At 54.8% G+C, this 14,334-nt stretch overlaps 1 protein-coding gene across 17 annotated transcripts in view; it reads right to left on the reverse strand.

The window, feature by feature from the left end:
• KIF1A (kinesin family member 1A) overlaps positions 1 to 14,334 on the reverse strand; it is a 56,822-nt gene that overhangs the window by 8,289 nt on the left and 34,199 nt on the right. For 11 of the 17 annotated variants that reach the window (XM_062583193.1, XM_062583192.1, XM_062583188.1 and 8 more), the window contains 11 exons: positions 12,818 to 12,936; positions 12,636 to 12,721; positions 11,938 to 12,076; positions 11,547 to 11,715; positions 10,975 to 11,065; positions 9,828 to 9,946; positions 9,489 to 9,544; positions 7,802 to 7,910; positions 7,302 to 7,368; positions 7,112 to 7,196; positions 6,249 to 6,354 (listed from right to left, as the gene is read on the reverse strand). In XM_062583193.1, the coding sequence (XP_062439177.1) occupies positions 6,249 to 6,354; positions 7,112 to 7,196; positions 7,302 to 7,368; positions 7,802 to 7,910; positions 9,489 to 9,544; positions 9,828 to 9,946; positions 10,975 to 11,065; positions 11,547 to 11,715; positions 11,938 to 12,076; positions 12,636 to 12,721; positions 12,818 to 12,936 (1,146 nt within the window). Of the gene's footprint in view, positions 1 to 3,386; positions 3,414 to 6,248; positions 6,355 to 7,111; positions 7,197 to 7,301; positions 7,369 to 7,801; positions 7,911 to 9,488; positions 9,545 to 9,827; positions 9,947 to 10,974; positions 11,066 to 11,546; positions 11,716 to 11,937; positions 12,077 to 12,635; positions 12,722 to 12,817; positions 12,937 to 14,334 lie in introns of all 17 variants that reach the window. The other 6 variants (XM_062583191.1, XM_062583180.1, XM_062583178.1 and 3 more) reach the window with 1 other exon arrangement.

Here is a 14,334-nt window from a genome sequence, read left to right on the forward strand (position 1 = left end):
TGGGAGCAGAAAGGCACATCGCGGGCAAACCGCACAGCCGCCGTGACCCTGTGATCTCCACCGGGCCTACATTTTGGAAACAAAAGGAAATACCCCCAGGCCCAAATACGCCAAGTGAATTACGGAGATCTGCGTAATACCAGCAGTGCCGGTTTCGCAGAGCAGCAAGAAAACCGAAGCCTGAATCTAAATCTGAGAAGGCGGAAATAATGCACCTTCTTCACAACCCACATCTTCCCTTCCCTTTAGGGCCAAATTCATCAGAGAGACGCAAACCCAACCTCAAACCCCACTTCACTGCACTATCAGAGTGGGGCTGATTAAAGGGACCAAGAGAGATCAGATGGTCAATGCGGAGCAGTGATTTCATGGCTCAATGCAACATGTTGTGGGTGACTTCACGGGAAGGAGATATTAATGAGGGAAATTCCTCAGCAGGGCCAGGCAGGCGGGTATTTCTCCTGCCACCCAGCTATCAAGCCCTACAACATCACTTGCTTTCTCTTCCCCAGGCTGTTCCTGCCTAAATGGGTGCTTTGGACCCCCACGCCAGAGACTAGAAAGGTCAGCAAAGCAATACCAAGATATACCCCTTTTCTGCTTCACAGCTGTCTGAAAATCCTCTGCAACTCCCTGCCTCAGACCCTTCCTCACGGTACACCTGACAGCTAAGAGGGAGCAAATTTAAGGCTAACGCTAGAGAAGTTGAAAGCCTCATTTTACAGCACATCCTTATGGCCAAAGACTGCTGCCCGAAGCAGCAGGGACTCAGTTTCCTCCTGAACACAAACTGCACCCAGGCTGCAGATTCAGGTGCTCCCAATAACCTTAACTCTGCCCTTTCTACGGGACCCCTCCAGCGGTGGCAACTACCAGAGCAGACTTCTTCCTTTTCCAGGACAATGAAATCCTCCCCACAAGGGCGGCTGTCTTCAGGATAGGTTTGGTGGGAATCAGCTGGCCAGCTCAGCCTTCCACCAATGTAGCCCCCAAGCTAGCTGAATAACCAGCCCTCCAAGGGGCCGGCAGCCCTCCGACGCAAGCGCCCAGCAGCTCTGCCAACCTGTCTCGCTGGCCCCACCATGGCAAGCAGCTCGGCACAGCCCTCACTTCGGGCGGCTCGAAGCTCCGAATCTCAGCAGCATTCCCCGGGGAAGTCAGGCCGGCGAAAGCGGGCTCACTGGCAGTCACGGTGCGGCTGGCTCTACACGCCGTCCCTCGCCCGCAGGCAACGCCAGGGTGAGCCCATGCGCTCCTGCCTCAACCCGAGCCGAGTGCATCTGAGCCGCCGCTGCGGTGGGGCTGCGGGGACTCGGTCTGTGCTCCCTCCTGCGCCCTGGCAGGACACAACCTCCCGCTGGAGGCTCAGCCCTGCCCTCAGGCATCTCTTCCCATCAGAGGAGAGGCCTGGGGGTGAATAAAGGTGCCTGGGACATCCATATTGCTCAAGAGCCCCAGGCAGCAGCACTGCCTCGCAAGGAGATGGCACATGCCACATTGCCCTGGTGGGATGCTGAGCATCTTAATCCCTGCTCAGCATGGGGACACTGCCACGAGCTTCCCCAGTCACTCCATTAGGAATTGCAGGGGCTCCTGGTGCAGCCCGGAGCCTGAAACAGTCCCCAGATGCTGCAGGGGGGGATGGTCTCCTGCATCAAAAAGCTACAGAGCCTGGTGGGACTCATGAGACCCCATCTCTGCCATCAGTACTTGCCGGGTACGCTGTGAAACCACAACCCCGGCAGCTGGGAACTGCAGTGCAGCTCCTTCCCATGCTGTTTCACCCAGCTCACCAGCAGTCTTCCCTGGCACTATCTGGCAGCAGCCTTACTTGGCCACTTGGATTCCCACCACCTGTAACATGCCCACAGCCATCTTCCTGGCTTCAGTTTCTCTACCCTTCTCCTACATTTGGTTCCCAGCAGTGTAGCAACTGACAGGGAAGATGTGCTGCCACATCCTTCCCCTCCCCCCACCAGGATACACACGAGGAGGGATGGCTGTGGGAGCCCCCTCTTTCCCTAAGTCCCAGTGACACTGCCGTTTGGAGGCTGGGAGCAGCATTTGGGTCTGGTGGCTCTTGCCCACGAGCCGCACACCAGGCTCACCACTGTGGTCACAGCTAAGTCAACACATCCCCTTCCCCAGACATCTACCGCCCTGCTCTGCCATGGTACCACTAGCTACCCAAATGTAGGTGTGGTCTTTACACGTACTTGTGTACGCACACACATCACGTATATATTGAACCTACATACATAAATCATTTATATACAGCAATATGTATACACAACCCCTACACCTGTCATGGGATGTGCGCACAACAGATGCACACACACACACACGCACATGCCTCTGCACAGTTTCTACACAGAGCAATACACACACAGCCTCCCCTCCAGCCCTCTCCTGCAAGATGCTGGCCACCATCTCTTCTAAGAGCCACCAGGTGGCCATAGCTGGGAGGAAATTGCCCCTTCCGCAGCAGGGGATGGCCCGGATGCCCAGCAAAACCTTCAAGAGGCAAGGGGCGCCCGAGTGAGGGTTGAACATGCCCTTCAGATGATGCATACATCATGAACTTGTTCAGTTCTGAAAAGTCTCTGATTGAGGGTGACCCCCAGGAAGACCTCAGCGGCCTGGAGACCTTCAGAGCATGCAGTGGACCACCTCTGAGTTTGGAAGCCCCCATGCAAATCATCCCAGCTGGTGAACGAGGCGTGAGCAAGAGCCAGCTTCCTGCCTGTGCAGCGGTGCCCAGCAGCTCTCCATGGGCGCACCAGGGCACAGGGAAGTGGTGGCAGCCAAGCCCCTAGCTGCAGCCACATGACCTGACATGGCACCAGCAAATCGCCTGAAGCAGGGGCAAGGGGAGAAGAATGCAGAAGGGCCAGGATGTTCCCAGGTCCTTTCTGCAGCTCCCAGATCACAGCCATCCCTCCCAAAGCGCCCCAACCCCTGCCTGCCACCCATGTGGTCTGTACCAGCCTGCAGCTACTCAAAGCGCTCCTGGGCCAGAGCTGAGGAAGGGGCAGGAGGCGATGGGGGCAGCATGTTCTTTGCTGGATGTCAGAAAGATAGGAGAGCAGCAAAGTCCAAATGAAAGAACAAAACCAAAACCAGGCAATGGGACACAGGCCAACAAGAGAGAGAGAGAGCAAGAGAGAGAGCGCGCGATCCAGTCAAACAGCAAAACCCAAGGAAAAGGGACAGAGTGAAAGAGAGGTGCCTGGGGATGCGGGAGGGAAAAGGGAAGAGGTGAATGGAGAGCCAGAAGAGCCAGAAATCAAAGTGCTGTCTTTGGAGGGAGTGAAAGTGCTGAGGTGAGGGGAAGAGAGAGGGGAGAGAGGAGGAGTGGAAAAAAAATCAATGGAAACAAATAATACCTAGGCATATCCGAATCAAGAAACTGCCTGCAAAAACACAAAACAATCACATGGTTAGTGTGGGCTTGAATGGGCGGCAGCAGCGGCAGCAGCGGTTTCAGAGAGAAGCAAGGAAGCCAGGGCCTAGGGCACTTGCCCCTTGTACCCCTTCAGCTCCTCCCCGGACGCTCGGCCATGCCACGACAGCAAAGCCTCGTGGATGCAGAGAGCTCCCGCATGGATGCACAGTGCAGACAGCGTGCTGAGTTTCAGAGGAGAAGGTGAGGGGGACTCTTAGACCTGGAAGTTTGTCTTCACCTTGTTTTTAGGGGCAAAGCAAGAGAGCTGAGCCCACCTGGCAGCTTGCCTTTGGGGTTAAGACCTGCTCAACTGCCTCCAGTAAGCGTGCAGGGTGCTGATCCTGTCTGGGAGCAGGTCAGAAGGTGGCGCGCGAAAGCAGAGCCACAGCCTGGGCTGCATCACGCACCAGGCTTAATGCACACACAGCAATACTTCTCCTTCAGCAATGCTGGGGGCTTTCCCAACTCTCCTCCAGAGCAGCTCTGGAGGATCTAGGAGGCTTCATAGACTCAGAAGAAGGGTAGAGCCAGGGCTGCTCTTGGTAATGGAGGCTGAATGATGTAGGGTAGCAAAGCAGGGAGCACAAGCAGCCCAGGAAGAGGGTGAGATGGGCCCTGCTTCACCAGCTCCCTCACTCTGTCCAGGATCTCACGTCCTTAGAGGCTGCTGGGAACGAAAGTGTGCAAGAGTCCTAGCAGGGTCAAAGCACAGGGCTTTGGGGATTGCCCTTCATTTGTCCTGCTGGAAGCCTCCCACCCTCCTCCCTGTCCTAGGCCCCTGCCCAGCCTGCTGCAGCATCTACAATACCACAAGTGAGATGAAGAGAGATGGCACGTATCGGCCCCTCAGCTTAGTTTTGGGGTTGCCCTGAGACACAGTCCTCCTGAGCATGCAGGTGATACAAGCACTTGCAAAAACAGCACTCATCTTCCCACTTCTTTCTCTTCCCTTTTCCCTGAATATTCTTGCCACCCCAGAGCTGTGCCTGCCACTCTGATGGTCTCACATGGGAAGGGAAGAGCAAGAGGCACGTTTCTCCATGCCAAGATGCCCTAGAGATGCTGAAGGTCAGTACCTGACTGCACCTAAGACCAACAGGCCAAATTGCCAGCTGATGTAAATCAAAGTACTCCCAAGAACGAGCTTGCCAATGTATCTCAGCCATTTAACTCACAGCACCCGTACTTCTCATCAAAAAGCACAGCAGCTCTGCTAGTCTGAGCTCTTCTCACCTCACCATTCCTGCTTCCAGGCCATCAGCCTCTTGTTTGGCCTTATTTTGTTGTCCCCATGGCTGTGACATAATCTCCTGGTTTGACATTCACATCTGTATGCTACCCTGGCTACTCTGCCCAGATACTCACTGCCCCACCACTCCACTGAGACAGCGGGCTGCACCTCGCCTAGCAGCTGCCCCGGGAGCACTGCAGGGTACCATCTCACAGTCAGAGCTTTGTAATTCCCCAGTGAAATAGCCAGCCTTGGGACAGGCCACCTCAGTGGAGGAGCAACCCAGCGGTCCCAAAGAAAAGGGAAGAAAAGACGGTCCAACTCCCATTCCACTATGCTCCCACAGTTCTCACAAGTGCCCCAAACCCATCCTGGTGTTCCTGGTGCCCATAACAACTGGCCTCGTTCTCGTTCACACACGTCACCCTCCCAAGCCTGCGGCTCCCCACACACACGCATTCAAACCGTTCCTTCCAACAGCTCAGTGTGCACCCGTCACCAGCCCTAGGAGGTTTGCTCTGCCTGGGAGGTGTCCCCCCACACCCTGGGCCAGCAGCCTTTTCCTAGAGGAGAGCTCTGCCCTCTGTGGCCACCACTCTCCCATCAGCAGTTGGACCCAGCCACAGGTCTTCAGAGCTTGCTGCTGCCTGGGGTCTCAGCCAAAGGGACTTCAAATCACATTAGAAGAGGGCCTCGAGACTCCCAGAGACCTAACTTGCAGCTGCTGTGGACTTGCAGGACTCTGACACGGGTCCCAGGAGCTCAAGGCAGGGCACTTCCCTGGGGTTCTCCTTTCAATCTAGTGCACTGGTGCTGCAGGGCCAAGGCCAAGGGGACACTGAGCCAGAGCCATTCCCTGGCAATCAAAGAAATCTTGATGATGTAAAGCCTCCAATCCTCCTGCCTCAACACCTAAGACAAAGCCACCATGGGAGTAGAACCCCCTTGGCGCATGCCCTGGACAGGCTGGATCCGAGCATGAAGAATGAGACCCCAGAGTCCCCAAAATAATCTGCCAGTGCCTGCAGTGATCAGGGATGGTTCTCCTGGACCACTCAGGCCACACAAGGATCATTCATAGGCACAAAATGACATTTCTGGTGAGTTAGCCAGGACACCGGATGACTGGCTGCAGGAGCCAGCTGGTCAGTATGAGCTCCTCCGACGCTGCTCTGGGAACGGTTCTGGAGGAACAGAGTGCATTTAACCCAAACAGCTCTTTGTGTCAGGTGGCCATGTTTGCCAGCTGTAGCAGGAGCTCTGTCTCCAATTCACTGTATTGCTAAACCCCAGCCTGGAAAGGCCCTGAACACCAGTGGTGGAGAAGATGCAGGAAGGAGCTGGCATCCCAAGGCTTTGGTGCCCTCATAGTGACTCCTGTCCTGTATCCCAAGACCCTCTATGGTGCAGCTCCAGAAGAACACTTGATTGAAACAGCAAATGCCTGCAGGACCCTGCTAAGGGGCAAAGAGCATCCAAGGGAAAGCAGAGGCTCCCCATATCTCCCCTGTCTCTGGACAGCCCCAATGGCACTATGCTTGAAAGAGGAACACAGGAAGAAGCCACACGCACCGGTCGTCCTGTGAGGGTCGGATGTACCCAGATGACAGGATGTTCAGGGACAGGATGTTAGGGTCAATGAGAGACTCATCTGCTTCTGGAGTGTTCCGGATCCGACCTGCAAACACAGCACAGAGATGTTCTGCTCAGGCGAGAGGCATCCCTGCAAGGTCTTTCATGACATGTAGGATCAGGGAAGAACACGTTTCTCACTGGGGTTACTTCCCAATAGTAATGAAGGCTTAAAAGCAGTAAGGATATTTTCCCAGTGTATCCACTCTCAGCAGCATGGGCCTGTTCCTAGATCCTTCCTTTCTTTAGCAGAAAAGCACATAATGCCCAGTACCTCCCCAGTCTCCTGCCTACCCTGACAACGTGGCTGGTGCCAGGCAAGCTGTCCCTCCCTTCCCAGGCTCTCTGGTCCCTCAGGGTACTAACAGACAGAGCAACTCCTGAGATCTCTTAGTAAAGCGTGTCCTGGGCAGCTCAGCCCAGGGACGACCTTGCCCTCCTCTGTGCGGACCAGCAGCCTCCCTGCACAGCAGCCCAGTGCTGTACCAGCAGGACTACTCAGAGCCCAAGCCTTGGCAGGAATACATCGGCCCAGAAGCTGCTAAGCTACACTGCCATGGTGGCTTTGGCCGTTGTTTCTGACGGGATGTCCAGGATCAGGCTGCTCCACCACGCAGCACTGTTCTCCATGGTCTCGCCTGCAGAGCAATCACCTCTACTCCACTGCAGGTAGGATAACAGGAGAAAAGTGGAAGACAGTGTAAAGCTCTAGGAATATGGGAGAGCAACGGGGCCTGGGAGGAAAGGTTTGAGGGAGCTAGACAGGCTGGGTTCAGGTCCCACCCAAGCCCAGCTCTACTTACCCACAACTAGCTCTCGCACTTCCTTCCAGCGGATAAGGCTGCCTGTTTCATGCACCAAGGTGACAGTGATTCTCCTCTGAATACCCTGAGACCCACAAGGTCAGAGAGAAAAAGGCAGTGGTTAATATGGCTTGTGGACAGAAGGACAGGAGCCAGGCAGAGCATGGACAGGATGTCAGATTGGGAATACCTGGTGGAGGAGGAAGGTCCCATGGCATGGCATGCCTCCACGGTGGTCCACAACAGCAGGGATGTAGCTAGAAGAGAGGATTGTGGTAGGAGGCTTAGTTCTGATCATGCTGTGAAGCCCATCAGACTTCCCATAGGCTCCAACCACCAGACAAGTCATCAGGCGAATTTACAGCTGAACCGCACTGCCTCTCTCCCCTTTTTTCTCTCCCCTTTGCAAAGCAGCTGAAAACAGGCTGTGATTTTTAGTCAGGGACAGTGCCAAGAGTCTGGCTGCTGCTTCATGTCCCCTAACTTTCAGTGTGCCATTTCATTTCCAACAGATCCCAAGGAGGAATCCTCACTGATCTTGGATTACAGTAGGCTTCATTCTGCAAGGACCTTCCTGCATGTGGATGTTACAGTGTGGCACAAGCAACCACAGGTGAAATCCCAGCACTGACAGTCCCCTTCTCCAGCTCCCCATACCCCAACCAGGCCTTGCTAAGGAACAGGACTTACTCGCCATTGGCCTCCAGCTCACAGATCTCAAAGAAGACCATCAGATCATACTTGCACTGGCAAGGCCCAGCACTGGGACGGGTCATAGTGCTCAGTTTTGTTGCAGGCACTGCAGTGGGTTAAAAAGACAACTTAAAAATGAGGCAGAAAAGGGCAAGGTTGCTGCTGAAGTACGCAATAAGGCACATGGCAGCACACAGGACAAGGCAGAGCAGGCAGTGACCCCAGGGGCTAGAAGACACACAGAGCCCCAAAACAAGGGTGGCAGCAAGACCACAACAGGATGGAGCATGTATGTGTAACAGAGACACAACCCCATCCTGAGGACCTTCTTTCCCATCAAGGTGCTGCTTCACACCGTGGAACCAAAGCAGAGGAGCAAGGATTTCAGGATGGGGCCTGGCTTATCCCAGAGACACACGCACACCAAACTCACAACCCCAGCATGGACAGATCTCAAATCACTCATTGCAGTGGGGTGCTCCAGCACCAGCTAGGCAGCTGAGGAGCAGCTAGATGGAAGTGCAGCCCTCTGGTGCTGGATTGAAGGTAGGCAGACACATCACAGCCTGCCTGAGTGAGGAAATACAGAGTTCACGGCAAACCATGGCACTCAGCTGAATGGAAAACCAGAATGACTCGGGTCTCAAAGGGCTGAAACGCAGCATGGATTTGTACAGCCTGTACAAAAGCTGTTTGGGAACACAGGGCCAGGTGGCAAAGCCACGCTGTCCTCTCTGCGTCCCCCAAGCATGTCCACCCAGGGAATGGCTGTAGCAGGAAACCCGAGGAGCAGCTGGTTCTCCCACAGCTCTGTGCAGGAACGAACCGGGCTTCTGAGCCTTCCTCACAGCACCATTCATGACAGGCAGGGCAGGCAGGCGAGCAGCCTCCTCGCCGTCGCTCAGCAGGAACGAGGTGGCTGCGCTGGCTGCACACAGCGCGTGCCCGGAGAGTGTGTCCAGGAGCGAGCCAGCCAGCACGGCAGGCACCAAGTGTCTAATGAGCTGGAGGGGTTTCGCTTGCTCTTCCGGGGAGGAAGGGAAACAAATAGAAAACCCAACACAAAGCAAAGCAGTTAGGCACAGATACTTAGCAATAGCGAGGGACAGCATAGCAAATGTGGGCTGCTTTGGGCACAACGTATAGAGGAAAAAGGTTGTTGCCATAGAGCAGTAAGGACTGAGAAGGGATGGTTTGCGTTAGCTGAAACACTGAGGGAAGGGATGCTGAAGGGCCCTCGCGCCTTCACAGTTGCTCCGGTGGAAAACACGTTTTGTGATGTCCACAAGGTCCTGTTCTGTGCTGCGATGTGGCAGTGAGAAAGCGCCAGCACCTGCTGAACCCTTGCCACCATCCTGCCTGCCCTGCAAATGCAAGGCAGAAGCCACTGGGAATGGGAAGGGTCTTGCAAGCAGAAACCATGCACAGTCAGATGACTTGGTGCACAGCTCTCAGGTGAAGACTCGCTTATCAGCACAGGAATTTCTGAGCGACCAGAATAAATACTCCTGACACAGTGCTTGGCCACACTAGTGATATGTAGTGCTCACAATCTGCCCCCTGCACAGAAATGCACAGGCAGGTACTGCTGAGTACTGAGACCTCTTCTCTCCCACCCCTAGCTGTTTCCAAGCTCCAACCCAGGCCCTGGACACCGTAGAAAGGGTAGGAAGCAAATCCCTACCTGGTTTGGACAGCGGCATGACGCGGGGGAAATGGCGCCGGGATGGCCTCAATGGGCTGCAGAGAGAATAGGCTTGGATAAGATGATCCACACAAAAAAAAAGTCAAAGGATGCCCAAATTCAGCCAGCTGAACCTACATCTTGGGGCCACCCCGTCCCTCTAGCTATATCCACTTTCTCAGCCCCAAGAACCCAGAGGCATCTCAGGTTGGTGTCTCACTCAGGGCCCACAGAGCCCTCAGGCTGTGATAGGTTCCAGCCACAGGTCTTTGCCCAGGGCTTTAGAGGCACTACCTACAGAGAGGAGAAGGCGGCCCATGTACACCCCAGGATACTCACCTCAGGACATCCTTGCAGAGAGGTGGGAAGGGATGCTGCTGATAGTGTCCAAAGACTTCAAATACAATTGGTTGGCTCTTGATGTATTCAATGAAAGACTTGGTCACCTCTACGGCAATCTGAGAGGGAGAGAGAAAGCATGCAACAGAGCTGTTTAGTCTGGAAAGAGCAGCAGCCACGCAATAATATGAAGGCAGGAGGATCAAAGACTGCTCTGTTCCTTGCACTGTCCACTGACTTCCTTCTCCCATGTCCCCTGGGTTATGAAGCTCTCTCCACCAAGACCACCGTCAGGGAACCCTAGCTGCAGGGTGCTGTTGTAAGGCTGCATGTCCATGAAGTCTCATAGCAACAGCTCATGGGAGGGCTTTTTCCCCCCTCACAACTCCGTGGCCTTTTTGGTTGGAGGATGAAGTGTTTGCACGCTTGGATACAAGGTCAAGGAGTCTCTGGAGCAGAACAAGTAATCTGAGCTAGCAGCTCCTTCCAGAGGCAGCGAGCATCTACTGAAGCAAGGAACCATTTTGTGAGGCATCCCTAGAAGAAAGCCTGAGCGAGCCAGGCACTAAGAAAGCAAAGTTTAAAGCCTTCCCTTTGAAAAGGGGGATTTTTGACACAGAAATCAACAGGAATCAATCAGGAATTGGAGTCAAATCTGCATCTTGGGGACAAATTAGTGACTTTTGATCTTTCGCACTGCAGCTGCCTTGTTTAAGGCTGGGATTTCTGAGCTGACTGGGACAAAATGGTTGCTACATGCAGAAAGCAGGCATCAAGGAGACAAGCTGGAAGGAAATATGTCCTCTGGAGAGAAGATCCCAGAAGACTCTGTCTGTGCAAGGCAGAATGGGCTGCAATACACAGGGAGAACAGCTTGTTCTGCCACCTCTGCTAAAATCACCAGCCTTCAGCTCTTGCTGGTAATTTGTTCAACTGTGACAGAAGCGATGACCCATCAAACCACATTCTGGTATCACCTGGCACTTTCCCCAACACATTTTTCTTGATAGCACAGCAAGGACAACATCTCCCATATAGCTGAGAGGGGGAGCTTCCAAGCTAGCAGCTCCAGAGCTGGATTTAAGGCTCTGCAAAGACCCCAACTATCGTGAAGTAGAGGAAATGCCAAGCAGGGAGTGATACTAACGTTCTGGACATGGTAGAAACCCAGAGGCGGCCCTCGCCCTGTGTTCTTCAAGGGTTCTGTTGAAAAGGCCTCGTCATGGCGATGGATGAAGCTGTAAAGGAAAGGAAAATTGTTAAGTGGCAGGAGAGCAGAGGTTGGATGTAATGAAACAAGGAACGGAGAGAAGACAGGAACCATGAGAATGGGCCATTCCCTCTTGGGGCTGGATTTTGTAACCTGGGCTAGATTGCTATGGAAAACCACCACACACTGATCTGTAGCCCACCAACAGATGTTTCACCAGTGACTGAACAAGGCCCCATTCAGACAAAGAAGCCTGTCTTATACCTCTCAGTTTTGTGTTCCCTCCTGGACAGCCTTGGACCAGAATTAAGGATAAGAGCAGAGATAATGAGATGTATGCTGTCAGCTCTATCCTGGCTGAGCCTGCCCAGGGATTCACAAACATGGCCAGGAGCAGAGTGGCTGGGACTCACTGACATCTGTCTGTGCCTCCTCCTGGGGCAATCAGATGAGGTAAAGGCCTGAGCATGGAGGAAGAGCAAGGGCTGAGGCAGGCACTGTAGTCTTACTTGAACTGGCAAAAGATATCCGCGTATTCTGCTGAAATGCTGGAGGCTTGGAGGACAGTGACTCTGAAAGTAAAAATGCTGCCCAGTTTCAGGTGATCCAGAGCTGCTTCCAGAGGCCCATCCACTGTAGACTTCTCTGGGCTATCCAAGAGAAGGTCCTCTGGAGTCACTGTAGGGAGAAGAGAGTTGTCAGTGGAAGAGATGGTCCTCCTGACATCTGCAAACAGCCCCCTCCAAACCTGCTGGACACAGGCTAGTGGAGACGCTGGGCTTGTAGCACTTAGATGATAAAGATCTGGGGAGCATTATGGGCATGCTGCTGGGTCCTGCACTGCTCACTGCATGCTCAGCATCACCCCATCTCCCCTCTTGGCAGCTGATGCCTGCTCACCTGCACACGTGTTGTTGTTGACTTCATCTGCAGAGGGGCCTATGTCACTGATCTGCCCCTGTCCTTCGACAATTCGCAGCTCCTCCTGGGAGGTCCCCGAGCGAGACATTCCTACTGGGGGGCAGGACTCGGACTGAAACTGCAATATGTCCAGAGAGAAATGAGATTTAGAGACAATGATGGTCTCAAAGGTGGCCCTGCTGGGTCTGTGCTGATTAGCGGCTCCCTGCCGCCAGCACAAGTACTTGAGCAGAGGCACAGCCTGCAGTAACAGCCCCAGTTCTTCTCTCCTGACTCAGAGCAGCCCCTACGTGAAACAGCGCCTTGGTCAACACTGTATCACAACTAGGTCTGTACTTGCTGGAAGTCACCAGAAAGCAGGGTGAACTGAGCATCAGCCTCCATCCTTCCCCAAAGGGAGGAACAACCCTACATCAGCAGGGAACAGGGCCACAAACATCAGCACGGATGGTGGACGTTGAAAACAGGGTTGGGGCTGCATAGGGCATGACTGTAGCAGGAAAAGGTAGATCAGGAGCACAATCCCACAGCTGATGCACCTCTCCAGATGGATCACATCCACTGGTTGAGAGCATCATGATCAGCTGGGGAACTGCAGGGGCCTGCAGTCAAAGTGTCCCATACTCTCTGGACATGCACAGAAAGCGATGTTCCCTGGATGGGCATCTCAACCATACCTTCTCAAAGTGCTGGTCATCAAAGGATATTTTTGCTGTCCCTGACTGCCGCACTCCTGAGCCATAATCTGGGGCTTCTTCATCCGCTAGGGAAAGACAGACAACGAGACATTACCAGGAAGGCTGGAACGCCCCTCTTGTCAGGGCACGTGGGCTGAGGCAGTGTGCATGCCTGCTCCTACCTGAAATGGCCTGGACTGCCACACGCAGGAAGCCTTTCACTTCGCCCTTCTCGCTGACGATGGCGACGCGGTGGACCAGGGGCACAGGGTAGAGCAGGTTGCTGAGGTACACGAAGGCCCTGTCGGATGGAAGCAACACAAGAGAGCGGTCACTGCTCCCCACCCCGGGGTTCCCAGACACATGTGGCAGGCCACCGGCAGCCGGGATCACAGGTCACCGCTCACATCACAACATGGTGCTGCAAAGCAAAACTAAAGAGAGGCAGCCAGGGCCAGCCGGAGAGGGGCAGGGAGCGGGGAGACTCAGCGTGCCGAGAGCGGGCTGATGGGAAAGCAGCACTACGACAAAGTCAGGCTTCTGTGCTTTTCACGATGAAGCAAACGTGGCAGCGCGGCATGAGGGCTAGCATACCTCTTAGTCTGTCATCTCTCCCGTGGGTGGGACAGCGTCGTGGGGAGGGGAGGGGGACGGGGACTGTGCTGGTGCCACATGGAAGCTAGGAAGAGGACCTTCTTTGCAGTGAAGAGCTGGAGGACTAGTACAGAAGGTGCTGTGAAACAACTTGGGGTCTGCTGCGGAGTCAAAGTGTGGGGGGAGAAAGGGGATGGGCAAGGCAAGACCAACGAGGGTGGAGGCAGGGAAGGTGGACGACGGAAGGAGGGAGAGGCCAGTGGGAGCGAAGAGGAGACAGACAGAACAGAAGGGAGAGGAAAGGGGAGGGCCAGGCTGGAGCCCGGAAGGGCCCAACCTCCCGGCTGTCCGCTGCAGCACGCAGGGACCTGCCTCTGGGGAGACACCCTGCCGGGGCTCCATGCCCCAAGCTGCAGGTCTGCCTGCAGCCAGGCTCCGGGCACCGGCTGGCAGAGCTGTGGGCTGCCAATTACAACCCTAGCAAGCCTCCAAGAGGAGGTTTGGGCTGACCGCATGCCACTTTGCCCATACCATGTCTGGGGCCCCACTGGGCTGCACAGAGGCCACGGCACAGCCTGATGTCACTCAGCAAGGGCTGCACCACCAGTAGGTTTATGGAGCTTGTGCCACAGCTCCCTGCAACAGCCTCACATCAGCCTCAATTCTCATGAGGGGTATTCCCTAGGCTTGAGCGGTCCCTGGGGCAAATACATTTCCCCGTCACTGTTAGCAGCACAGGACCTGCCCAAGACACAGCTCCTAAGAGGCAACAGGGGTGGAGGAGCAGGCTGCCACCCTGCCAGCTCTGCAGAGCATTACCATGCCATACAACACTCACGGAGCAGCAGTGAGGAGATAACTCTCACCCTGCATGGAAGAGATGCTGGGTTACATCGTTAGTGGCATGGGAAGCACACACGATCCCCTTGTCCCTCCACACGCATGACCTTGGGGCCTCAGATTGCCTGATGGGGCATCATCAAACCAGCATGCCGGTTTCTCTGCTTGGGCAGTGAAGGGGCTACACAAACCCCCAGCTCAGCGACTGCCGTTGGCAGCTCAGGGCCTCCCTGCAGCCCCCCAGCAGCCCCAGCCTTCGCTATAG

The sequence above is a fragment of the Rhea pennata genome, chromosome 9 (genome assembly GCF_028389875.1).
Source record: "Rhea pennata isolate bPtePen1 chromosome 9, bPtePen1.pri, whole genome shotgun sequence".
Lineage (NCBI taxonomy): Eukaryota > Metazoa > Chordata > Aves > Rheiformes > Rheidae > Rhea > Rhea pennata.